Raw genomic sequence first — 24,158 nt, forward strand, 5'->3', positions numbered from 1 at the left:
TTAAAGTCTGGACTTTTTATTCATTAACTTTGACAAACATGCCGGAACAATGTTTAGAACACGAAGGAATTTTGAATTAAATTTGCACAGAAAAAAAATAAATATAAAAGAGCTTGATATTGGACAGTAAGGAATAAATGATCGCAGGTTTAAATTGAATTTCACCCCGCTCCCAATGTAATCAAGTGGGCACGTGATTTTCGCGCGAAAATATCCTGCGATCATTTATTCCATAACGAGCAATAGGATTGCCAAGGAAAGATTATTTATATGTAAATTTTATACATTTATCGCTTCATGAAATATAGTGGGGAGGGACTTGGTAACAAATTGTTACCAATCCGGTAGGAATTTATGACCAAAAAATCAATACCATAGTTTACCGAGTTTAAATCTGACTCTATTTCTGGCAATTTGAGATAGTTTTTTGACGCGTTTAGAATCTGATAAAAAGCAAAAAAATTAATTGAAAAAATACACAATTCAAATTTTTAAGAAATCTAAGGATTGGGGAAGAACTCGTAAAATTAAAATATATATTTAGATTTAATCTAGTAAAAATCTTGAGAAAATTACTTTAAAAAATGCACACTTAAAGTTTTTAAGAAATTTAAGGAAACTTTTAAAAAATCGTGAAATTCGAAATCGCAGATATCAAATTTATTCCGAATTGGAACGCTTCTCGGTTTTCTCTTGCGTGGGCCCGTTTTCCTCTGGCCCGACGGTGGACGGCGGCCCCTGTTCCGACGACGACGTGGTGGCCTCTTGAACCGCGACGTTGCTGGTACTTGCGCTATTCTTGCGCGCAACGTAGTGCTCGTGCACCAACTTGGCCGCGTCCATCATTTTTCCTTCGCGATAAGCCTTCATCCACGCGGGCAATTCTTGGCCTCTAGCGCGTAGCTCGATTTCCTATAAAAAAAGTAATAAGCGAAAGGTTTGAAATCTTTAATTTTTCAGTTTTAAGGGTGCATTACATGCGGGTTTTGAAATAAAATTTTGGTGTCTCAACTTTCCCTTCTTGCATGTTTTCATATGCAAATTTTCAAATCCCAAATAAATTCAAAAATTTCAAATTGCAAATTTTTGAGCCAGCAGCTTGTTTCCGATTCATTCACGGCCGTTGAACAGTTTAGTCTCAAAATATAAAAGTTAAGACTTTTGAATTCATTTGAAATTTGTACTATTTCAGTTCAAATTTATCTCTGGGTGTGAGTGTGTAACAATGGTTGAAAATACCATGTGCCTCAAGTTCATGACTAACAATATAGGTCTCCCAAGATGCTCACAGATTTGTACTAGTGTCAATCAATAACAAATGGAATTAGTATGAAATTTGCAAATGGAACTATCTCCCAACGCGCAGGTTTAGCGAAGATATTTGCATAAAAAGGGGAAAAAACACACCCCCAAGGCTGGCAAATTTTACGCTTTCCGAATTTGCTGCGCATTTTTCCCACTTTGGATGCGAATATCTCCACCAAACCTGGGCATTGGGAGACAGTTCCATTTGCAAATTTCGCACTAATTATATTTGTGATCGATTGATGCTAGTTTGGTCCAAATCTGGGAGCATACGTTGGGAAATTTCCATTGTTAGTAGTTATTGTGCATTGAAGGTGATTTCTTTACACTGGATAACTCACCACGTTTCTAATATTTTGTAAACCTTTGTTCCTCGGCTTTTTGGCGTCTTCCAGAATTTTTGAGGTCACGACGACCTGGGTGTGACATTTGGGACAGGGAACTGACACACTGGCAGGGATGGGTAAAATATATCTTTTGTTAAAATTTACAGTAGTTTGAGCCGAGTTCTTCCCAGGGTTTGTATTTCCAGGGGGGTAGAACACCCACAAAAAGACGAAAATCTACGTGGAGAAGACGGTAGTTAGACGAAACTACAGGTTTAATGAAGAAATGAACTTTTTACGAGTGGAAAAATGCGTTATTTTTGAAAAATTTTGAAAAAACAAGAAAAAAGAGCGTTATTTCGCATCATAACTCTTTTAGCAAACTTGTGAAATCAAAATATTTATGTGCATGATGGGATTCGCAAAATATGACTTGGCAAATCTAACCAATCTCGCAAATCTATTAAAAATGCTTATTTCCATGGATTTTTGTAATTTCTCTTGCTGTTGGGGGGGGGGGGAGAGGGTGAGTTTATGAAATAATTTTGCGAAATAAGAACATGCCCAAATGCTGGGTAAATTTACGAAAAAAAATCGCATGGTTTTCCAGTAAAATTTTAACTGTAAATCTCGCAAAACTTTGCAATTTGCATGTTATGTTCAATTTGCGAGATATAGGAAGGTTGACGTGAATACGCTAAATGTGTTTTTGCAGCGATAAGAAGTTAATTTCTTCACAAAACCTGTATTTTCGACTAATTGAATTGTTGTCTTCTTGGTGTAGATTTTCGTCATTTTGTTGTAGGTCGCCGGACTACCGGAACCCCCGGAAATCCAAACCCTGGGAAGAACCGGGCTCAAAATTTCGACATATTAAAACATTTGATATATGAAATATGGGACCGTCCATAAATTACGTAACGCAAAAATAGCGATTTTCCAGACCCACGTTTAACATGTGTAACGATATCATTAGAGTAAGACCGCGTTACGTAATTTATGGATGGTCCCATATTTCATATATTAAATGTTTTAATAGGTCGAAATATTTTGGGCTCGTATAGTATTTTGCCCACCTCGGCGATGTCTCAGAATACGTGCCAAGTAGTCTTTGTTGTTGTCTTTTTGAGGAAATCGCCGTGCTCAGAATTTGCAGCGTCCTCATAACCTGGAACGGGCAGGGGTCCTCAATCGGCGGCGGCGGCAATTTAAAAGGCCACGTGGTCCCTGTGTCGGCGGAAGGACCTGGTTGGGCTGTAAATAGGGGTCATCCATATATATATTACGTCATCAAAAAAGGCATCTTTTTAGACCACCCATCCCATCTATGAATTACGGAAAATCGCCTCCCCCCAATCGCCTCCCAGTAATGGCCTCCGACCAATAGCCTCCTGAGGAAATAAGCCTCCCTTGCCAATGGCCTCCGACCAATAGCTTCCTGAGGAAATTAACCTCCCTTACCAATCGCCTCCCACCCAAAATCCTCCCATACTCATGTTTTTCTTAACACGGGTAAGATAAGGGGCCCAAACCCACCCACCTCTTAATCAGAGTTGAGTCAGGGATTAGGTTTTGAAAATACGATCCGATTTTTCGGGTTAAAAATAAAGCCCGTTTTGACACCCGATCCGTTTTCTTGATTTTCCGCAAAGCCGATCCGATCCGTTTTGTGGACACTAAAAAAAAGGCCGATCCGATTAAAACGGATCGGGCCAAGAATAACCCGAAAAAATGGGGACCCAACTCAACTCTGCCTCGATATAAACAAGTTTGAGGGTTCCCATATTTCAAAATTATTGTTAAATTAGAAAATATTTCGAATTATAAATTTTTACCGATTTCATCCTGCACCGGGGGCGTGGTCGGATTTGGCAATTGAGCAGGCGACGAGACGAGGGGAGATTGTTGAGCTGGAAATATTTGGATAAATGAGATGATATTTGGATGAATGAGTTTTTAATTTTTTTGAAAAGCTGGATATTATAATATCCAGCCTTGTGTATCCATGTGTCTGTCTGTCTGTTTGTCTGGCTATAAACTCCACAGATTCACACTTTTACATAAACGCTTGTGCGTCACAATTTTACTAACGCAGAAATTAAATGACAAATTAAAATACATAATAAAAAATACATACGTAAAATATGTAATGCACGTGATATCGAATTTATCGTTAACTACTTATCCCCTGACTCGGGCTTCATTGTCATTTATTGGAAAACAAATTAGAAAATAATTAAAAATTAATTCGTTGACCACGTTACGGCCGCGTGCCTAAGAGGAAACGAATTGATTCATCTTGAGGGCGGATGTCTATTTAAACATAAAATGCAAACATATTCACGAAAAATGTACAAAAAAACGAAATCAGAATCTTCACAAATTAATATTTTTTAAATTAATGCCTAGGTTTTTTTATGTCTAATTTCTTAATATGTATTTTTGAACAACATAATATTTATCTTTATGTTTGAAAAAATAGAAATTTGTTGAAATATTTTGAAATTTTTGTGATCTGTAAAAAAGTAGGAACACACGGAAAAAGTTTGACCGTCGGTCGTTGTATATGGAATGGAAGTCTTTACAAACAACATTTGGTTCGGCACTTGGGAAGATGCGCAAATTTCAGCACGTTATGGGCGCCGCAAGTTCGCAAAAACGCTTGATTTTTCAGCAACGTCCATCGCGAGCTCAACTTTTTTCCGTTTCTCTCGATCACTCTCTCACTCCCCCGGGAGGACATTGACCCTTCACCACTCGAATTTATCATCAATAAATAATGTCGAATTGTTATATTTTTAAATACAAAATTTTGGAATTATTTACACAATTTGTAATTTTATAGGATTTTCTCATTATGGTCGTGTTCCAAACAAGGGTTAAAAATATTTGACAACAGGAAAGACAGAAAAAGTGATATTGATGGTTTCCATTATGAAAAAAATCTTACAAAATTACGAAATTGTATGAATAATTCCAAAATTTGTAGTTACAAATATAACAATCCGGAATTATTGATGAAAAATTCGGATGATGAAGGGCTCCGGGGTCAATGTCCTCGCGTGGGAGTGAGAGAGCGAGCGAAAGAAACGGAAAAAAGTTGGGCTCGCGATGGACGTTGCTAAAAAATCAAGCGTTTTTGCGAACTTGTGGCGCCCATAACGTGCTGAATTTTGCGCATCTGCGCAAGTGCCAAACCAAATAAAGACTTGTTCTTTCAAACTAACATGGTCAAAAAATTATCTGCGCTGAACATGGTTTGCGCCTCCATTGTCAGTGTTTCCTAAGCAATTTTTTATCACTAACCCTCCGATTTAGTTTTAAAATTCTCGTAATTTTAAAATTATGTGGTCCAAGTAAATACAAGTAGCGTTTCTTGGGGCACTTTGCGATGGTTCGAATTTGACAAAATATTTTTACCAACCGGATTAAGCTAACCCCACTCCCATTCCCTTCTTAAGGGAGAAATCACCCATTTTTCATCTTTGACTTTAAATATTTTGACAAATTCCAACCATCGCCCAACTGAAAGGAAAACGGAAACTTCAAACTTCTTTATGGGAAAAAACTCAAGTTTTCTTGAGTTTTGAAGCCCATCTTATATTGGCTTTGCTCTTGCGGAGACAGGTTTTTGAAATTCTTATTTGGCTAGGTGTGACCCCCAAGGATATGTTGGAATTGCCCCGAAAAGATTTTTTCATGTTCCGCGTAAGTATATTGGTCTCCCGGCGGACAGGTTGACAAGGCCAAATTTTATATTTTGCACTTTCACGATCCTTAGATATGTATAGGGTATGATAAATTTTGTCCGGTGCATCCCATGTGAAATGAGGTGGTCACGAGCCTTTTTACGATCCGAGAAAATCATTTTTTCGCACGAGTGCACTCGAGTGGCAAACTAAATTTTCCACTTCCTCCAAATTTTGTGCTGTCATTTTTTAACGAAATGAGAAAATCAAGTTCTGTTTTCAGTTTTAGAAAGCTTATTAAATTTGCCATTTTTAATGCTTTCTACATATGAAAAATTAATTTTTAACTGGTCGAACCAATTGAGGGAAACTTGACACTTTTTTCAGCGACCAGTCCATAATTTCTGGTACTACAAACAAGTCGATGAAAAAAAAATTCGTTTCCCATTTTTCGCATTAAATTTCAAATTTCCCCAAAAATGAATTCCGCTTTAGAAATAGGATTTCAAAACATTGAGCAAGGCTTGAGACTAAACACTCCATGACGAAGATATGAGGCCTTCAAGCACTTTAGTTTCTTATGCATAAAGTGACGAGGGATAGTTGGACGTGCACTGCAGGACGTGCACGCCCGGCACTGCAGGTCGGCTTCGCCGAACTGCAAGTCCACCTTTACACTGCAGGTCGCCGAAGGCGTCTAAGTCCAATTTTTTCCGTATGCAGGTCTACGCTTGCCGTGCGGGTGGGTGGTGGGAAAGTATGATTCACTCTGATCTAATGTGACGAACACGGAGGAGAACCCGATGCACGCCCCCAAGCCGTCTTACATCAAGAATTTGAAAGCAACTTCGCCAAAACTCTATGAAAAATAATTTTCCAGAAATAAATTCTAAACTGAAATTATTCTTGACGAGTCCCCTGAAAGTAAACTAGACCCTTTACGAGATAAAAGTAATATGTACTTAATTGATGGTTATAGTTTATATAGATTTGACCGTACTTATAATTCAGGTGGAGGAACTCTATTTTATATCAAGTCGCACTACAATGTTGAGTTTCTGGATACACATTTTGCAATTCCGGAACATTCAGAATGTAACATATTGAAGTTGCAATTTGCTAATGCTAAGCCAATGTTAATTTGCTGTATGTACATACACCCAAATATTGCAAAGAAAAATGTTGTAGTGTTCTTTAGGAATGTCAACTCCTTTCTCTGTTCTCAAAATTTAGAATATTTTATAATTGGTGATTTGAATTTTGACTTACTTAAGAAATGTCCAGAGACCTTCCAGTTATTTTTTGCTTGTAAAAAGTTTGGTCTATGGCAATTAATTGACGGTCCAACTTTTAAAGGTCAGAGTTTATTAGATCATATGTATACTAACAGAAAAGTTAATATTATTCAAAATGGGTGGGGTGGGTCTGACCATGACTTAACATTTGTAGTCAGGAAGGTTTCTAGACAAAAAATGAAACCAATGCTTATTTCTTATCGGAATTACCAAAATGTTGATCCAATTCTTCTTTCTACAGATATTGCAAAATATAGATTTGACGTTAGTGCTTCCATTTCTGAACAAATGTTAGATTTTAATAATTGTGTACTAACTCAGTTGGATAAATATGCCCCAGTTAAGAAACGTTATGTTAAGCCAAAAATCAATAATTGGTATACTTCTGAGTTATCAAATTTAAGAAAACAAAGAGATAAGCTTCATAAACTAGCTCACACTACTAAATCTGATGGTGATTTCAAGAAATTTCGATGGATCAGAAATCGTTACAATACTAAACTTACGCAATCTAAGAAATATTATTATAATGTTAAATTTAAAGAGAGTGCTAAATGTACTGTTAGTTTATGGAATAATGTAAATAATTTAACAGGATTTAGAAAGAAACAATGTATATCCATACCGAAACTTGTGCTGCCGAATAATGTGGTTATTGATAGCCCAGAGAGGATTAATGAAAAATTGGCGGAGAAATTTATTGTGAGTCAGGTTTCAAAATTACCGGCAAATGATTTAGATTTAGAAATCAACAACTATTGTCGAAATTACAACAATGATGACTCAGTCCTTCAGACCGAAGCTCAGATTTGTGAAGTGAGTACTGAGGAAGTAGACAAAGTGATGTTTGAATCGAAAAAAGACACGAGAAGTGATATGTATGTACCACTGAAGATCTTGAAATTGTGTCAAGTAATTGTTGCTGCTCAGTTAGCTTTACTGTTTTCGCTGATATTTAAATCGTATTTCACTCCTCAAAGCTTTAGATCGGCTATAATTACCCCATTGTATAAAGGTAAAGGTAAAAAGACAGACCCGAATAACTACCGTCCTATTAGTTGTCTTACTGTATATTGTAAACTATTCGAAAGATTATTATTTAATAGAATACAACAAAGAATAGATGCTAAATTATGTAAACAACAGCACGGCTTTAGAAAAAATATGTCATGTAAAACGGCATTAATTGAATTTACCAATTATTTGTACAACTCTCTTGATAAACCGAATGGAAAGGTTATAGCTGTGTACTACGATGCTAGATCTGCATTTAATAGTGTTGACAGATCATTGCTTTTGAGGAAACTGATGTTACAGCTTAAACTTCACCCTGTTTACATTAAATTGCTAAATAACTATTTGAATAATCGTTGTATTTTAATGAAAGGTGATTCAAAATATTATGATAACCCTTCAGGCTTATCTCAGGGTGCAGCGATTTGTCCACTTCTTTATGCAGCATTTCAGGATGACATAAGTAAAATTATTAATATACCATTCTTGTTATATTGTGACGATCTAGTAATTTATATATATGGTACAGATGTCAGTGAAATGCTTAAAATTATTAAGGGACAGGCTGAAGTGATTGAGAAATGGTATGAGGATAATAGCATGACTATAAATTACAGTAAAACCAAATTCCAATCATTTCAAGCCCCAGGATAAGATCCCCAAAGAATTTGTTAATTTTAAACTGAATATAAATGGTAACAAGTGTCTACTTTTAAGTACTTAGGTATTATTATAGATTCCACCCTTAATTTTAAAGATCATTTGTGTAGTGTAACGAGTAGAGTGTCTGGTGCTTTAAAATATTTGTATGGTATAAAGAGGTATTTAACGGAAAATGTTGTGTCAATTCTGGTTAATTGTAATGTACATGCGATAATTGACTATTGCAGTGATATTTGGGCGGTTCAGACGCGTGCACAATTAGCACCACTTCAAGCAAAGGTTGACACTTTTTTAACACAATATTACTTACCGGTTATATGTAAGAAGGTCAGAAAGAGTAAGAAGAAATGCCGATTTAAGGTTAATATTGATATTAATGATCTAAGAATGAAATGTAATTTATTAACGTTGGAGGAGAGGAGGGATTTGTTTTTGTTAAAATATGCATTTGCTAATTTGTACAAGCATGATGAGACTCGTAGACAGGGACGAAGTTGGCCTCTTTTTCCAGTGTCTGCATGTAATACGACTTTCGCTAATAATAATATAAATTGTCGCAGCATAAAATTATGGAACTCCCTTCCAAGGGAATGGACCATAAAAGACCTTAAGTATAATGAGTTTGTTGAAAAATGCAAGGTTTTTTTGGTGAAGAGTAGAGATAATGAATTTATTTATTTTTGAGAAATATAGGTTTAGTTGATTAGTATAGACAGATGTTTATGCACATGTTGTGTTATAACTTGTAAACCAGTCTGAATGTGACTAACACTTGAATACAGGTAAATTGATTGAATTGACATTATTCTGATTGATTATTTTGGATTTGAGTACTTGAAGCAGAGATTTTCAAGCTGACGGCTTGGGCGTTAAATGGGTTTTGGAAAACTTTTCAACGGCGGGTGGAACAAAACCACTCCAAAAAAGTGTCAAAGGTGATAATGGCGTGGAAAAAGCGATCGCACCTCGTTAGGCAAACTAATGGGCTACTCATTGAAGCAATTGACAAAATTCACAGTGCAAAAATAAAGCTGTAGTAAACTAAACTAAAGTGAGTTCAAAAGGCTGAATCACGCTCTGTAATAACTAAAAATGTAATGCAAAATTAAAATTAAATATTGCCTTGGTAATGAGGCATTTCGGAACAATTAATTTTTATTTCAATAATGAGAAATATTTACAATTAGCTCCGAAATAGTTTATTTTATTAAAAATCGATAACTGGGTTTTGAGTGTGTATAAAATCCGGTTTTTGAACAGTTGTAAAATCGGAAAAACTAAAGATTTTGGATGCCCAAACTCTTACCGATTTCATCCTGAACTGAGGGAGGCGTGGTCGGATTTGGCAGTTGGGCCGGGGACGTTTTCCCCGATTCGGCAGAAGGACATCGTTTGGCTGGAAATATTTCGAATCATTATCAGAAATATTTTTAAGCCTGGAAATTTGTATTTTTGAAAAAACTGGCAGAAATGTTTTTTATGAATATTTTTTTGTACTAAAATATATGTAAAAATGTTTACAAAAGAATTTAAAGCTTAAAGTTTGGAATAGCTAGTGAGGGTTGCAAAAGAAATTAAAATATCAGTTTTTAGGCGTCTTATTAATATTTTTAGTTAAAAAATACGGTAGAAAGTGCGTGTAAAAAATATATAAAAAGTATTTACCCATTTTTGTGTAACCTTGGTAAATTTTGAAATTTTAAGAAAATATAGATTTATGTATCTCGAGCAAAGTTAATCCTTGGAGAGAGAATTAAATAAGTGACAAGTGACGAGTGGATGAAGTTATTTATGCATGCATGCATACATTTTGAGACATCAGCACATATCTTTTTTCCCAGTAAGGCATTCGTCTTTTCCAGGGTTTCGCCGTGGTTTTAACCAGTTTTGGACAAGAAATTTTGGACGGGCAAAATGTAAAAAAACTGGGCAAAATTCAAAATGGAGTGAAATGTTACAAGACGACTTTTTTTTACAAATATATGTATGCACAGATTTCTAATCTCGAAATAATTTTGAGAATTTTGCCCTGTAATGCAATCCGGCACGGTTGGGGAAATTTGTTAATTTCTTAAGAAAAGTAATAAAACTTGTTAAAAGGAAAGTTTTACCAAATTTCGTGGTATTAAAGACACCCTAAAATGGTCGAAATTAATGAGAAATGACATAGATTTGCAAAAAAAATCGTTAATAAAGAACTTGTAACATTTAGCCCCATTTTCAATCTTGTACATTTTGGACGCCCAAAATTGTGTTATATAGATAGTTTTGAACACCTTTTGTGGACATATATGTCCAAATATATGTTCGAAACACTGGTTGTTTGATGCATAAAATAAAAGTATCCAATTTCGTCTCCCATCAAAGCCCATGATTTCCATGGACGAGAAAATTTGCAACTTTAACAGGAGCAAGACATACATAGTTTCATTCGTAGTAAATTTGTCATGAACTTTGATAAAGCAGAGTAAGCATTTTTTTAATTACTACATACTCAGTAACCAGAAACGTTAAGATATGAAGAAGACACAATCTGGACACATTTAAGTAACGACATATCGTTTCCAGCAAATTAAATGCACCATAAGTTGAAGGAAAGAACCAGTGGCCGCGGAAGTTAAGGGACATCTAATTTCTGCACTACAATCATATGTACCTGTTCAAAAAATTTAGTTTTCATTCTAAACTCAGTCATCCCTCTTTCTGACTGAAGATTTTCATTCACATTCAGTCATTTTCTTCCAAATTCATTTCATTTCACTTCATCTGACTTCATTTCTTACTTCGTCCCATGTATTAAGCATAGGGTGAAAAATGAAATGAGTGAGAAATCTTTCATTCACAATCACTCATCTGAAATGACGGAATCCTTCAATCATTTTCACTCAAATCATAGGAAATTCATTTTCATTCACTATCACTCACCATCATAATCACTCAAATGAATGAAAGTGAACAGGTATGACTACAATTTGCTCTACATACGTAAAGGTTTTGGGCAGAAAATTGTGAAATACCTATACAGGGGGGAAAAAGAAAGTGTTTTCTTGCAGGGAAATATTTTTGAGCTGGGAGAAATGCAAGGCACTTATTTTTGCACTTTTTTGCACCTCGCATTTCTTGCTTCCCAGTGTAGCAAACCTGTGTCATGAGTTATTTATTACCGTTTTTTATACACGCTTTGTGTTGACTTGGTTCATGAGAAGAATTTCATGAAAGTACATACTTATCTCGAGCTGGGTGGATGGATGTGCATAAAACTGGAGCAGCTTCATGAGAGTCGAGACAGTGTCAGGTTTCATATCTCACTCACGAGGGAACCTTTTATAGTGCCCGGAGCTCCCAGCATATCCACTATATACATTAGACGCAGTTTTTAATACTAGTCCGACGATGTGACAAAATTTCCGTGTCAAAATGACATTTCCTCAAGTGGTGACGATTTTAGTGACGCGCGGAACGGTCACGGTCGCCATGCTTTTAGTAGTGCAGGTACACTTTCACCTCTTCTCTACACGCTCCCCGCTCATCTCACTGAAATCTCAACTCATTTGTTCACCCATGAGACTGGCATCTAATTTAACTATGTATGTATATTTATAATATCATTACAATTTATTCACCATTTACAAGTTTTCAATATTGTTTTTTTCCTTTCAAATAATTGAGTTTAAAAACTATTCGGAAAAAATATAGCAACTTCTTATGAATTTAAACAAGTAGAGGGATTTGTTCTTCAAAAAGTGCTCGTGATTTACGAGTCGTGAATATGTTGTAACTTTTAAATTCGAACGCAAAAATAATATTGATAAGCTATAAATAGTAAATTGTAATGATATTGTAATATATAGTTAAATTAAGTACTAGTGTGCTCAGTGAGTAAATTAGTTGGGAATTCAGTAGCAAGATGAGGAACGTGTGGCGAAAAGTAGATGCGCTATTGAAATCATGGGAGAAAGTGACCGGTCGGCGCGTCACTAAAATCGTCACCACTTGACCAAATGTCATTTTGACACGGAGATTTTGTCACATCATAGGACTAGTATTGAAAACTGCATCTAATGTATATAGTGGATATGCTGGGAGCTCCGGGCACTATAAGAGGTTCCCTCGTCAGACGTGACAAGTTTTTGCCATGTTTTGCATTTGTTAAGGAGTAATATGCAAAATCTGATGTAGTTAATTCACTAATTAATTAACCGAGGTCGGATATGTTTTTTTTTCATTTGATGCATGACGGTCAAACGTCACATTCAGTCATTTTTTCGTTGAAATTCATTTCATTTCACTTCATCTGACTTCATCTTTCTTACTCGCCCTATGTATTAATTAAGCATGCATGCATACGGTGAAAATGAAAGGACTGACAAATCTTTCATTCACCTGAAATGACTAAATCTTTCACTCATTTTCATTCGAATGAGGGGAAATTCATTTTCATTCACTATCATAATTAGTCAGATGAATGACTGTGAACAGGTATGTGGCGCCGAGGAGGAGGAGGAGGTCGCCCTCAAGCAGTTCATAAAGTTTAAAATGTTCAAATTTAGAATTATGTAACATTTTTTTAAAATTTAATCCCTTAGTTAAACTTTTATTGCATATTATGAGTATCTTGAATTTAACCAATTCCTGTAATTTCTAAATCAAAATATGCCTTAAGGATCGAAAATTTTGAAATGAATGAACTTATGAACAAATAAATCAACCAAGATTGATTAAACATTAAAAAAAAGAATCCGGTATTTATTAATTAAACTTTTACTGCTTGATGATGATCAATTAGATATTTTTATTAATTGAGGTTCTACTGAATTTAAAGTTGCATGGATGATGTGAAAATTAAGTAAAATTTCATTAGACCTGGATAAACTATGTATAATACGTAAAAATAGGAAATTTTTAGACAACATTTTAAAACAATGGATCACATATCATTGGAACCCTTTCCCCCCTCTCATTTTCATCCGCTGCCTCATGTTCTGCAGCATCATTCGTGAAATTACAGCAATCCCCAACCTTTCGAAGAGATCCAATCCTAAAAAATTGGACATTTCAGTCGCCGTCATTCTCTTATCGAGGACGTCGTTGTCCAAAATGTAATTGATTGCCTTCTCCTCCAAGGCCTGAAAGGATGATAATACTGAATTAGACTTATCATACAGAGGTAAGTTATCGGTCCTTGATAAGGTAAGGTGACGTGGAAATCATACCAATGCATTGACGGAGGGGGCGTTTTGGGCCAGGTACACCGCGTTTTCCGGGCTTATCTTCCGGATAAGGATGGCCTCACATTCCTTTTTAATGGCGTCGTGGTCGGCGAGCCGCATTGTGTCGAGGAAGACTTTGACCCCGTTTGGGGGCCGGGTTGTGGTCCCCTTATTTTGGGCAGGTTGAGGTGACGACTTGGAGTTGGAGGACGCCATGGGTCTGCAAGTAAATAATTAAAGTTTAACGTAATTACCGTAAAAACTCAAATAGTAGCCCTTGCTCAAATAGTAGCCGTGCCTTTTTCCATAATTTTATAAATAGTGACCTTGCTCAAATAGTAGCCGTGCCTAAATAATAGCCGTGCTCAAATAGTAGCCTCATTCGAATCATAGACGTTCGTCAATTTCCAATGTACATACATATAACCAGACATCTCCTAGCCAGCTAATTTAAGTAATTAAATCATAATTCAATTTAATCTCAGTTATACAAAATCGAATTGAACATGAAATTCGGCTCATCCGAGAAATTATTAAGATTAAGAGCAGGCATAACCTATAAAATTGTCATCTAATACGAATCTAAAGGAGAATTTGTTGCTGTTATTAAAATTTAATTCGAGTTTGATTCTGGAAACAAAATTACAATAGCTGTATGCTAATAGTAGCCGTGCATCTTTTCATAATTTTATAAATAGTGACCTTGCCCAAATAGTAGCCTTGCTCAAATAGTAGCCGGGTCCCAGCCACCGATTTTTTAAATAGTAGCCCCCGGCTACTATTTGAGTTTTTACGGTATTTAGTTAATTATTAAATATTATTTATTTGTTAGTGTTTATCATGAATAAATTAAGTGGGAGGAGTTAGAGGCGAAAATCTGCACGGAGGAGAAGGTGGAAGTTGTTTGTACGAAAATGCAGGTTTTCTAACAAGGAAAGTGAGAAATACTGCATTTTTTTAACAATCGTGAAAACAATTTAGTTTGGCAAAGATAGAAAGTTGAGTTCTGAAGAAATCATGTGTTTTTGTGTGGCTGTTGGGTTTTCGGGGTAGATTTTCGTTTTTTTTGTGGGTGTGACAGCATAGGAAATTTAAATTTCAGTGGGAAGAATGGATATTAAAATATTGTATTTATTTTGACAGGTTTTTGGAAGAAATTCACTTTTTTAGAGGTGAAAAATATGTTAAAAGGCAATTCAGGCGGGTAAAACATTGAAAAATTAGTGAATTGTGTAGACTTACAAATTCTTACTTATAGTTTATTCAGATCAAGGATGTCTTCTTATTTTGTTAAACTTTGTAAAATGATGGGATAAAAGGCAGTTTTTTTTACGAGTTTTTAATGAACTGGGGCACTGTATTTTTGAAAAATTGTGAAAACAATGTGTTTTTCCACACAAAAAAGTTGTTTTCTTCACAAAACCTGTATTTTTGACTGACTTTGACTCTGTTCGACGTGGATTTTGACCTTTTGTGGGTGTAACGCCGCCTTGAAAATGAAAAAACCCAGGGTGGGATGAAGAAACGAGCTCAAATTTTGATTGGAAATAGGAAAAAAAAACTTGGAAATCTGCTGGGTAGCTCTCTTCACTTGCTCGTCCTGTCCATGTTTTCGGGCGAGAGTGAGACACCACCACCCCGAGAAAAGATGCTGGTCAATAGGAACAGTGCAGTGGTGGCCGGCTAGCTGCAGCAGATTTCTGCACAAAAATCTCACTTACTCTCAAAATCTCACTGCCTCAAAATCTCACTCTCAAAATCTCACTCTGCCTCAAATTCTCACTCTGCCTCAAAATCTCACTCACTCTCAAAATCTCTCTCTCAAAATCTCACTCTGCCTCAAAATCTCACTCTCAAAATCTCACTCACTCTCAAAATCTCTCTCTCAAAATCTCACTCTGCCTCAAAATCTCACTCTCAAAATCTCACTCACTCTCAAAATTTCACTCTCAAAATCTCACTCTGCCTCAAAATCTCACTCTCAAAATCTCACTCACTCTCAAAATTTCACTCTCAAAATCTCACTCTGCCTCAAAATCTCACTCTCAAAATCTCACTCTGTCTCCAACATATCGTCGCTGGATGGAAGGATAAAACGCCAAGTTGAATAGGGAAAAAGAGAAAGTTGAGACGCAACAAGTGACAAGTTCAGAAATGCAGACACCATAACTAACCTAACCTTTCCATGTATGCTTGATTTCTTATAAATATTTTCGAATAAATAGTACGAGTGATAAAAATGACATGATTGAAGTATTACATTGTAAACATGTCGTTTTTGTTACCGTTTTGACCAAAATACGATTTTTTACAGTAATTTTGTTCTGTATAAAGCTCGGCTCGCGTCTCGCCCCCATTTTTCCATGTGGCGACACAAATATACAAACGCTTGACCAGTGACCATACCTGTTCAAAAATTTAATTTTCGAACTTTCTTTTAGAAACTTTTAGAAATTTCTAGAGAAAGGAAGTCAGCCGTCGTTTTCCGGGAAGCGTGTTGGTCTCTGTCTCCCTTGAGATAACTTTGCTTATCTGCATATCGCACCAACCAAGAGCCAAGTCTCGAATAGTTAGACGTACCAAAAAGTGCAGAATTCTTTCTGTGTGGAGAATTTAGCAAGAAAATCCTGACTCAAACAGGTGGGAGTGATGCTTATTGACCATTCGCTAATTATTATTTAATGCAAATTGCGAAGAAATCTGCGTGCATGCGTCCCTCCACCATCTCGCAAATTTGGTTACGAATCCGAATTCCGTTCTTCTGCTACTGTTACATATATTTTTGGTTCATCAAAATGAATAAGCATTGAAATGCAATATGTGCGAAGAAAATAAATTTTGCACACGATCGAGTCTCAATTTCTTAACTTTTCTCATACCACGTGACTGACACGTGACCCATGCATATTTAATTTAATGGAAATGACCCCCTTGATCAAGCATTGAGTTACGATGCGATGTAAATTGAACACTCCTGGGTAAAATATGGATGCAAAATTGTCGCAAATTTGACACATTTGTTATCAGCTTGCCATCCTTAAAGTGGATTTTTCACTTCTTACAAGTCACTATTACTGGAAGAAATATGCATGCATGCAAAATATTGAGGGCTCACGACTATTTTCTTGTTTAATTCTCTGCATAGACATATTTAATTCTGCATTTTGTCGCTTTTTTGGTAGGTCTGCCTATACGAGACTTGGCTCTTGGTTGGTGCATGGAAAATATGCAGATAAGCGAAGCCATCTCTCACTCCGAGGGAGACACAGATCAACAAACTCTCCTTCAAACAAGAGCTCAGTCCCCTGCTCCAGAAATTTCACCAATTTTGCACATTTCCACTCCTACAAAAAGGCGCATCTGAAGAGCAACCTGAAAAGCACGGAAAGTCCATACACACGCGTTAGGCCAAAAATTAAGAAACCAGCGCTTGGTAAGATTTCATTTCGAACTTTCATCTAAAATATGTCCTTCTACTCGGAATCCTGACGTAATAATATTCTGTGCAAGGATCGATTTTTGCAAACGGGAGAACATTCCGAGCAGAACGATACGTTCCCTTCGGGCAGAATGGAGGTCAACCGGAAATTGCTGGGAGGACGGAAAACGTCCGTCCACATAACGGAGAAAGGAGTCCGTTTTCAACAAAACGGGCGACTTCCTCCTCACTCCGTCCAATCACGGCCAACTCCACGTGACGACAACCACGTGTCCTCTCCTTCAACCACCAGCAGGTCATTAAAAACCTGGAAATTGCCCCAAGAAAATCTTCCCGTGCAAAATCTGCCGTCGTCCCTTCACCAACGCAACCAGTGCTCACTTCCACGCCCGCACCCACCTCAACCCCCACGAGCTGGAGAAGTCCTCACTTTTCCATGAAAAATGTCCCCACTGCCGAAGAAAATCGTTCTTCATTCGTCACCACTTTATCGACCACGTGGCTGCGCACGAAGGTCGCAAGCCCCACCTGCAAGAGGAAGTTCACCCGGATAACAGACTTGACCTGTCATCTCTTCCTCCACATGAGCCGCGAGGAGCACGCGGAGGTGCGATACGGCTGCTACTTCTGCACCAAAAGATTCCGAATTCCATCCCAACTCAATCGCCATCTGAGGAACTACACCAAGGAAAAAGTGCGCTGGAGGTGTCCCACTTGTCGAAAAACGTTCTCCTCCAAGCAAGCCCTGACCAACCATGGATTCACCCATCTCTCCGAGGACGAAAAGGTCGCCCTCGTGAAGCAGGGGACGAGTCGTGTCTGCCTCTTCTGCCAGAAGAAATTCCCCTCCAACGGCGCTTATCATGTGCACCTGGTCACCCACACGAAGGAGAAACCTTTCCGCTGCGTCCAATGTGGGGCGCTGTTCGGTTGCAATGGTGCCTTCAGATCGCACCAAATCATTCACGCTTCCAACCCAAAACCATTCCGTTGCGACGAGTGTGACCATGCGTTCAGTCAAAAATCTTCTCTGACCAGACACAAGACGACGGTTCACCGGAAGCTGAAGGACTTCGCGTGCCCCGAGTGCGCCAAGAAGTTCGGGACCAAGGGTGACATGTGAGGAATGTTCCTGACAAAATCCGCCACCCCTGCCCCCACTGTGGGAAAACGTTCTCGAACGTTTGCAGACATGTCGAGAGGGATCATCCTTCACAATAAAGTCCTCCTATGCCTGCCAAACAACATTTTGACCACGTGGTTCCCATGCTTTATGTATTTTTATTTTCCTGATTTATGACGGGGTATATACATATTCTGGTAAAAATGGGTGTAATTGAATTGTTAATTTGCAAACGGGACTTGATTTTTGTTACCTTTTTGACGATTTTTATGTAGTAAAGTAATATAAAACTCTGCTCGCGTCTCGCTCCCATTTTTTCATGCGCCGACATAAATGCAAGGCTGGACCAGTGACGACGACATGTTTCATCGTGACGAGAAGAAGGGTCAGTTTGTGCAGCACATGCAAATCGTGCAGGTTTCGGGTCGCTTATCTGAACGGCGACTCAATGATTCTGGAGGAAATCTCGATTTGCATATTATTATGATAAGCTGGCCTCAAAAATTGATGGCTGGGCGTTCGCTTTCTTATCGTGAGCATCACATCGAAAAGATCAGACTAAAATTCCAGTATAATTCCTATTCATTGAAAAATTCCGTTTGTTTGAGAAAATCAGACATTGTTTCCGAAATAAAATCATGTTTCAGCCGGAGAAAAAATCTAGTAAATGAGACATGAGATTTTGTATGCAAATTTCCTCCAGTAATACCAATGGCCGCGGAAGCCGTGGGATCTGTGCATGGGGACATTAAAATTATAGGGTGGAAGGTAGGGAGGGGCATGGGCAGATGATGTGGACAACCTTGGGGACATTGTCCCTCTGTCCCCTCAAACTTCTGCGGCTACTGTTTTTCTCATGCAAAAGGACGCGTGCATATTTAATTTGTAGGAAATATGCAGCTTGAGCAATCATTTAAGTTTTATTGCCCCATATTTCGCTCGCTGTGGTTTTTTTGCCACTATCCAAACCCGGTTTTAACCAGTTCTAGGACACCGAATTTTGGCCCGATCAAAATGCCCAAGCGTCCAAATTAGAAAATGGGGCAAAATTTGCACCTTCATTATTGAATCTTTCAACAATCCGATAACGTGGGTGTGTGTAATCTCCTATGAATTTTGGTCTGTAACACGGCAAGGTTTAGAAAATTTCTTAAGAAAACATGCTAAATTAAAAGTTTTTCAAAATTGAATCACATTACAGACTAACCAAAATGCTCAAAAATTATGTGAGATTACATATCTGTTGATAGACTTAAAAAAAGTCGTTAATAAGGAAGAACTTGTAGAATTCTCCATTGTTGGACAATTTTGGACATTTTGGACGTCCAAAATTATTTTGCCCAGTTTTCAACGCTTTTGAACGGTGTCCAGTCCAAAAGTAGTTTTAAACTACTTGTGCGATCCAAATTGACCACCCCTGGACGAAATCTGGACGCAAAATCTCTCAAATTTGGCACATTTGTAGTCAGCTCATCATGTTTATGCTCAATTCTTGATTTCTGATGTATGTACATTACTGGGAGAAATATGCATGCAAAATCCTTCTAATCTATATTATAAGCTGGAAATGTTTGTCTGCAACGGAAGTGCAAGTAATTTTCCGTGACGGAAGTGAAAGTAGCGAAAGTTTCATTTCCCTTTCCAAAAGACATTTCCAGCCAATTATATAGATAAAATAAAATATAATTCGGTGGAATCATGAACAATCCACTTAATTTTCAGGGAAATCAAATAAGCTCTCGCCCGGCGGGAGATGGGCTTATACGCTAGTTTATTTATATGGCTGTATTTTTTTATATTCTCGTGCATAGGGTGAAAAATGAAATGAGTGAGAAATCCTTCATTCACACTAATTCATCTGAAATGACAGAATCTTTCAATCATTTAATTTCATTGAAATCACAGGAAATTAATTTTCATTCACTATCACTCACCATCATAATCGCTCAGATGAATGAAAGTGAACAGGTATGCTTTCATACATACGGTGGGAGAAATCCGTTATTTTAAAATATCGGGGGACTTACATAGATATTTCTGTCCAATGAAAATATACAATTAAAATCGTGGATGAGAACAAATCTAGAGAGTCGAATATGTAAATGAGAAATATTAATTTTGTATGCTTTTTTGGCCACTGCTTTTCTCACCCCGAGAAACTGACAATGGAGGCGCAAACCATGTTCAGCCCAGAAAATTTTTTTTACCTTATTAGTTTGAAAAAGCAAGTCTTTACAAACAACATTTGGTTCGGCACTTGGGCAGATGCGCAAATTTCAGCACGTTATGGGCGCCGCAAAACGCACGAAGTTGAGCTCGCGCTGGGCATTGCCCGAAAAATCGTGCATTTTTGCGAACTTGTGGCGCCCATAACGTGCTGAAATTTGCGCATCTGCCCAAGTGCCGAACCAAATGTTGTTTGTAAAGACTTGCTCTTTCAAACTAATAAGGTCAAAAAAATATCTGGGCTGAACATGGTTTGCGCCTCCATTGTGAGTGTAATTGTTTTAGTGTGCAAACTGAACTAAAAATACGTATGTAAATCTGCTCGTTGGTAAAATCGCTTTTTAAAAATGAAACCCCCACTTTTTAAATAAATAAACTAGAAGAAAATATGAGATGAAGTTAAATTCTGTAAATAATTGTCGAGAGTTTTTCTATAAATTTAATGCACATATTGTATATATTGTATATTTAATGTACAATTGTTATGAAATTTTACAGTTTTTAAAATAGACTTGTTCCTGTCGGTGGATTAAATTTCCTTTTTTTATTATTCATGCATGTTTTCATGTAAATTTTTTTTTACGAAATTATGAAAATCTTTATAGGGGTGGATTTTTATTGGATTTCGCATATTGATGGATGTCATTAATTGCATGATGCCAAACAACATCAGATTTTCATTTTTTTATCCCAATTTAGTACATTTTTTGAAATTTAATTTGAATTTTTCACCTAGAAAAAAACTTTTTGATCGATTTTATCTATTCTATTGCAATGCATGCCTTTTTTGATTTCAAGTATTTATTTCATGAACAGACAAAATTGCAAAGCTATTTTATAACTCAATTTCTGATTGCATGCACAAAATGATGGATGGAATTTATACCAGTAAAAAGACGAAAAAGAAAATGCAATTAATTTCCATGATTCCTCGTAATTACAAAGTTTCTCGAATATTATGAACTTTTTTATGCTAAATTAAATTGATTCAATTACTACAAAATAATCAAGTTTAATGAATTTGATATCTTTATTACAATTTTCTTGCAACAAATTGTTTGTCCCTTCAATTTAAATATTTAGCAGCAGCAGCAGCCGGAGGAGGAGGGGGACGAATTCTGTAAAACAAATACAAAAATTAGAAACATTTTTATAAATTGGGGATAATTTTTTGCCCACAAATAACATTCGAGATGGGGTAAGGGGCTCCAATTATGTGTGACACTTATTAAAAAGGGTCTAGAAACTCGGGATACTACATGATTAACCTCCTAGCTGCCAGTTAATTTTCGGGAATATTCCGTTGCGTAACAAATTAGACAGATTTGTGTAACGATTTTTGATCACTTGACTACCATAAAATATTTTTCAAAATATTACTTTGCCTACCAAATATACATATTTGTGTAGCAAAATTATATCCACTGGCTACCAATTACACACGAGATCGTTTCCCATTGCGTACCAATTACACAAATTTGGGTAATTATGTATATCGAGGATTTTTAAAATTCTGGTAGTCAATGGAAATCTATCAAGTTGAAAAATTCCGGACAACGTAAAATTTCTAAAAATACTTTGGTACCTAAGAGAAATAGTTTTACTACACAATTGTGTGTGTAATTGGTAGCCAGGAGGTTAATTAATGGACGGCCCCTAAATTTCGTACCATGTTTTCCTCCTTTGGTTGATCCTCCACAGTCTCCTTTGCCTTTTTCGCACACTTCAAATGAAGCAGGGTCCCGGCCCGGACGAAGTCGCCGTCCCGATAAGCCTTGACCCATTGGGGGAGCTCTTTCCCCTCCGCTTTCAGCTCCGCCTCCTGTCATAAAACAAAAAGGAGAACATATTTATAAAAAAATTGTGCTGAATCTTTATAAATTTCTAGAATTAATTTGGAATATTTTGTAAAAAAGGCGAGCAAAGAAAATTGGCCAAAAATAATTTTAAAACAAATTCATCAAAAAATTGTGATGGATCTGTATAAATTTCTAGAATGAAGTAAATAATTTGAAAATAATTTGTAAAAAAGGTGAGTGGTCAAAAAAATTACAGAAGTTGTAAAAAAATAATAATTTTAGCATGAAAACATAAAAATTTGCCCACCTTAATTTTTAGCCTGTTCAAAATCTCCTGGCGAGTCTTGGCTGGCGTGGGACCCTGAAGGGCCGCCAGGCCCCTCAAGGTCTTCAGAACGCTGGACATCTGGATAACCTTCATTTTTCCGGTGTAGTTTTGACTTCCAGTTGAGAAACACGAATGATAAGCCTGGAGAAGAGACATTGTCTTTAAATACGTGTCCACAAGGGGCCGTCCATAAATTACGTAAGGCAAGAGGGGGAAGGGGGGGGGGTCTAAGGCTCCAATGATATCGTGCCTATGGTACAAATGACAAAATGTTAAAGGGGGGGAGCGCATACTTGTTCAAAAATTTAGTTTTCATTCAAAAGTCAGTAATCCCAATTTCTGACTGAAGATTTTCACACACATTCAGTCATTTTCGTTCAAATTCATTTCATTTCACTTCACTTCATCGGACTTCATTTCTTAATTCGCTCCATGTATTAAGCATAGGGTGAAAAATGAAATTAGTGAGAAATCTTTCATTCACAGTCATTCATCCGAAATGACGGAATCCTTCAATCATTTTCATTCAAATGATAGGAAATTCATTTTCATTCACCATCATAATCACTCAAATGAATGAAAGTGAACAGGTATGGGTGAGGCGGGGTCTAGAAAATCGCGATTTTTGCATTACATAATTTATGGACAGCTCCTGAGACAGGAAGGATTTGGGAACATAGCGTTACATCCGTTATCATGAAGTCCCATGGAGACCAGACTCTAAAAATGTGAGAAAATGCGATAACATAAAATAGTTCATGCAAAGTAAGAATCTTGTTTTGGAAAGCTTTTATGTAAGGGCTCATATTTCTGTCTAATTGCACTTTTAATCATCATACAGAGTAAAATTAATACCATGAAATCCAACCAAATCCTCTCATGACGTTTGTAAACTTCAATAAAACAACATTCTTTTTAATTGAACAAAATGCTTAGTTGACACGTTATATCATACTTTAAGAATGGAGGTGGACCAGCGTATGCGATCCGATTTTGAGGGTCAAATTAGTGTGAATCGATGACAAATTTATATGAAATTTGCAAAAGACGCACGATCTCCCAATGGCGTTTATAGACGTTTGGCTGAGATATTTACATCCGAAGAGGAGAAAACGCGACTTAAAGCTGACAAATTATACACATTCCAAATTTACTGCGCGTTTTTTCCTCTTCCGATGCAAATATCTGCGCCAAACGTAAACCCCATTGGGTGATCGTGTCTTTTGCAAATTTCACACTAATTAAATTTGCCATAGATTTGCAAAACTTTGCTCAAAATCGGATCGCATCCGCTGGGAGACCTCCATCTTAAAGTTCACTCTTCTCAAAACAACGTTAACTTCTTGGAATTAGAGGACCAAAGTATAACTACTTTGTTCATGAGTGATGACAAATATTTCTAAATATGCACATTAATTTTATCATGAACACGGTAATTAAACACTTAAATATCATGAACAGCAGTTTAATGCAAATCTCTCCAATTTGGTTACGAATTTCCTCTGGGTTTATCCTCTTGTGATCTTTTCACCTTAAGATTGGCATTAGAATTTTGTGCCAATTTCATCAATTTGATCGATATCGTTAATATATTAAGGACTTCCTTATAAGGAAGAACTTACAGCATTTTGCCCAATTCTCTAATGTTCGACTATTTTGGCCGTCGAAAATTATTTTGCCCAGTTTTGCACGCTCATCGACGTTGTCCAGTCCAAAAGTAGTTTTCCACGGTTAAAACGAA

The 24,158-nt window shown here is 36.8% G+C and overlaps 4 protein-coding genes across 4 annotated transcripts; all 4 read right to left on the reverse strand.

Annotated features, from left to right (window-relative positions):
• Positions 1-45: 45 nt before the first annotated feature.
• On the reverse strand, positions 46-2,951 carry LOC118433258. Its single transcript, XM_035845000.1, has 3 exons — positions 2,708-2,951; positions 1,647-1,755; positions 46-912 (listed from the first exon to the last, which is right to left on the reverse strand). The coding sequence occupies exons 1-3, from the start codon at positions 2,794-2,796 to the stop codon at positions 661-663; spliced, it is 450 nt and encodes a 149-aa protein (XP_035700893.1). The 5' UTR covers positions 2,797-2,951; the 3' UTR covers positions 46-660.
• A 183-nt stretch (positions 2,952-3,134) lies between these two features.
• Positions 3,135-10,043, reverse strand: LOC118433239. The gene is made up of 4 exons (XM_035844954.1): positions 9,958-10,043; positions 9,599-9,688; positions 3,467-3,541; positions 3,135-3,307 (listed from the first exon to the last, which is right to left on the reverse strand). The coding sequence occupies exons 1-4, from the start codon at positions 9,959-9,961 to the stop codon at positions 3,135-3,137; spliced, it is 342 nt and encodes a 113-aa protein (XP_035700847.1). The 5' UTR covers positions 9,962-10,043.
• A 2,994-nt stretch (positions 10,044-13,037) lies between these two features.
• LOC118433257 lies at positions 13,038-16,083 on the reverse strand. Its single transcript, XM_035844999.1, has 3 exons — positions 15,909-16,083; positions 13,506-13,722; positions 13,038-13,418 (listed from the first exon to the last, which is right to left on the reverse strand). Exons 2-3 carry the CDS (start codon positions 13,716-13,718, stop codon positions 13,227-13,229), a joined length of 405 nt encoding a protein of 134 aa, XP_035700892.1. The 5' UTR covers positions 13,719-13,722; positions 15,909-16,083; the 3' UTR covers positions 13,038-13,226.
• A 5,216-nt stretch (positions 16,084-21,299) lies between these two features.
• LOC110861821 lies at positions 21,300-22,619 on the reverse strand. Its single transcript, XM_022110962.2, has 3 exons — positions 22,397-22,619; positions 21,960-22,112; positions 21,300-21,408 (listed from the first exon to the last, which is right to left on the reverse strand). Exons 1-3 carry the CDS (start codon positions 22,571-22,573, stop codon positions 21,370-21,372), a joined length of 369 nt encoding a protein of 122 aa, XP_021966654.2. The 5' UTR covers positions 22,574-22,619; the 3' UTR covers positions 21,300-21,369.
• Between the last annotated feature and the right edge of the window lie 1,539 nt (positions 22,620-24,158).

This window comes from Folsomia candida, unplaced genomic scaffold, assembly GCF_002217175.1.
Source record: "Folsomia candida strain VU population unplaced genomic scaffold, ASM221717v1 Fcan01_Sc045, whole genome shotgun sequence".
NCBI lineage: Eukaryota > Metazoa > Arthropoda > Collembola > Entomobryomorpha > Isotomidae > Folsomia > Folsomia candida.

Bases quoted from the DNA above. Each gene is read 5' to 3' on its own strand.
- LOC118433258 (XM_035845000.1), bottom strand. From the start codon at position 2,796: ATGAGGACGCTGCAAATTCTGAGCACGGCGATTTCCTCAAAAAGACAA. The intron at 1,756-2,707 runs GTGGGCAAAATA...CATCCCTGCCAG, and splicing joins TATTCTGAGACATCGCCGAG to TGTGTCAGTTCCCTGTCCCA. The intron at 913-1,646 runs GTGAGTTATCCA...CTTTTTTTATAG, and splicing joins TACAAAATATTAGAAACGTG to GAAATCGAGCTACGCGCTAG.
- LOC118433239 (XM_035844954.1), bottom strand. The intron at 3,542-9,598 runs GTAAGAGTTTGG...AAATATTTCCAG, and splicing joins CTCAGTTCAGGATGAAATCG to CTCAACAATCTCCCCTCGTC. The intron at 3,308-3,466 runs GTAAAAATTTAT...CCTTTTTTTTAG, and splicing joins CCCGGTGCAGGATGAAATCG to TGTCCACAAAACGGATCGGA.
- LOC118433257 (XM_035844999.1), bottom strand. From the start codon at position 13,718: ATGGCGTCCTCCAACTCCAAGTCGTCACCTCAACCTGCCCAAAATAAG. The intron at 13,419-13,505 runs GTATGATTTCCA...TCATCCTTTCAG, and splicing joins CCCCCTCCGTCAATGCATTG to GCCTTGGAGGAGAAGGCAAT.
- LOC110861821 (XM_022110962.2), bottom strand. From the start codon at position 22,573: ATGTCTCTTCTCCAGGCTTATCATTCGTGTTTCTCAACTGGAAGTCAA. The intron at 22,113-22,396 runs GTGGGCAAATTT...GTTTTATGACAG, and splicing joins TGAACAGGCTAAAAATTAAG to GAGGCGGAGCTGAAAGCGGA. The intron at 21,409-21,959 runs GTACGAAATTTA...TTTGTTTTACAG, and splicing joins AACCAAAGGAGGAAAACATG to AATTCGTCCCCCTCCTCCTC.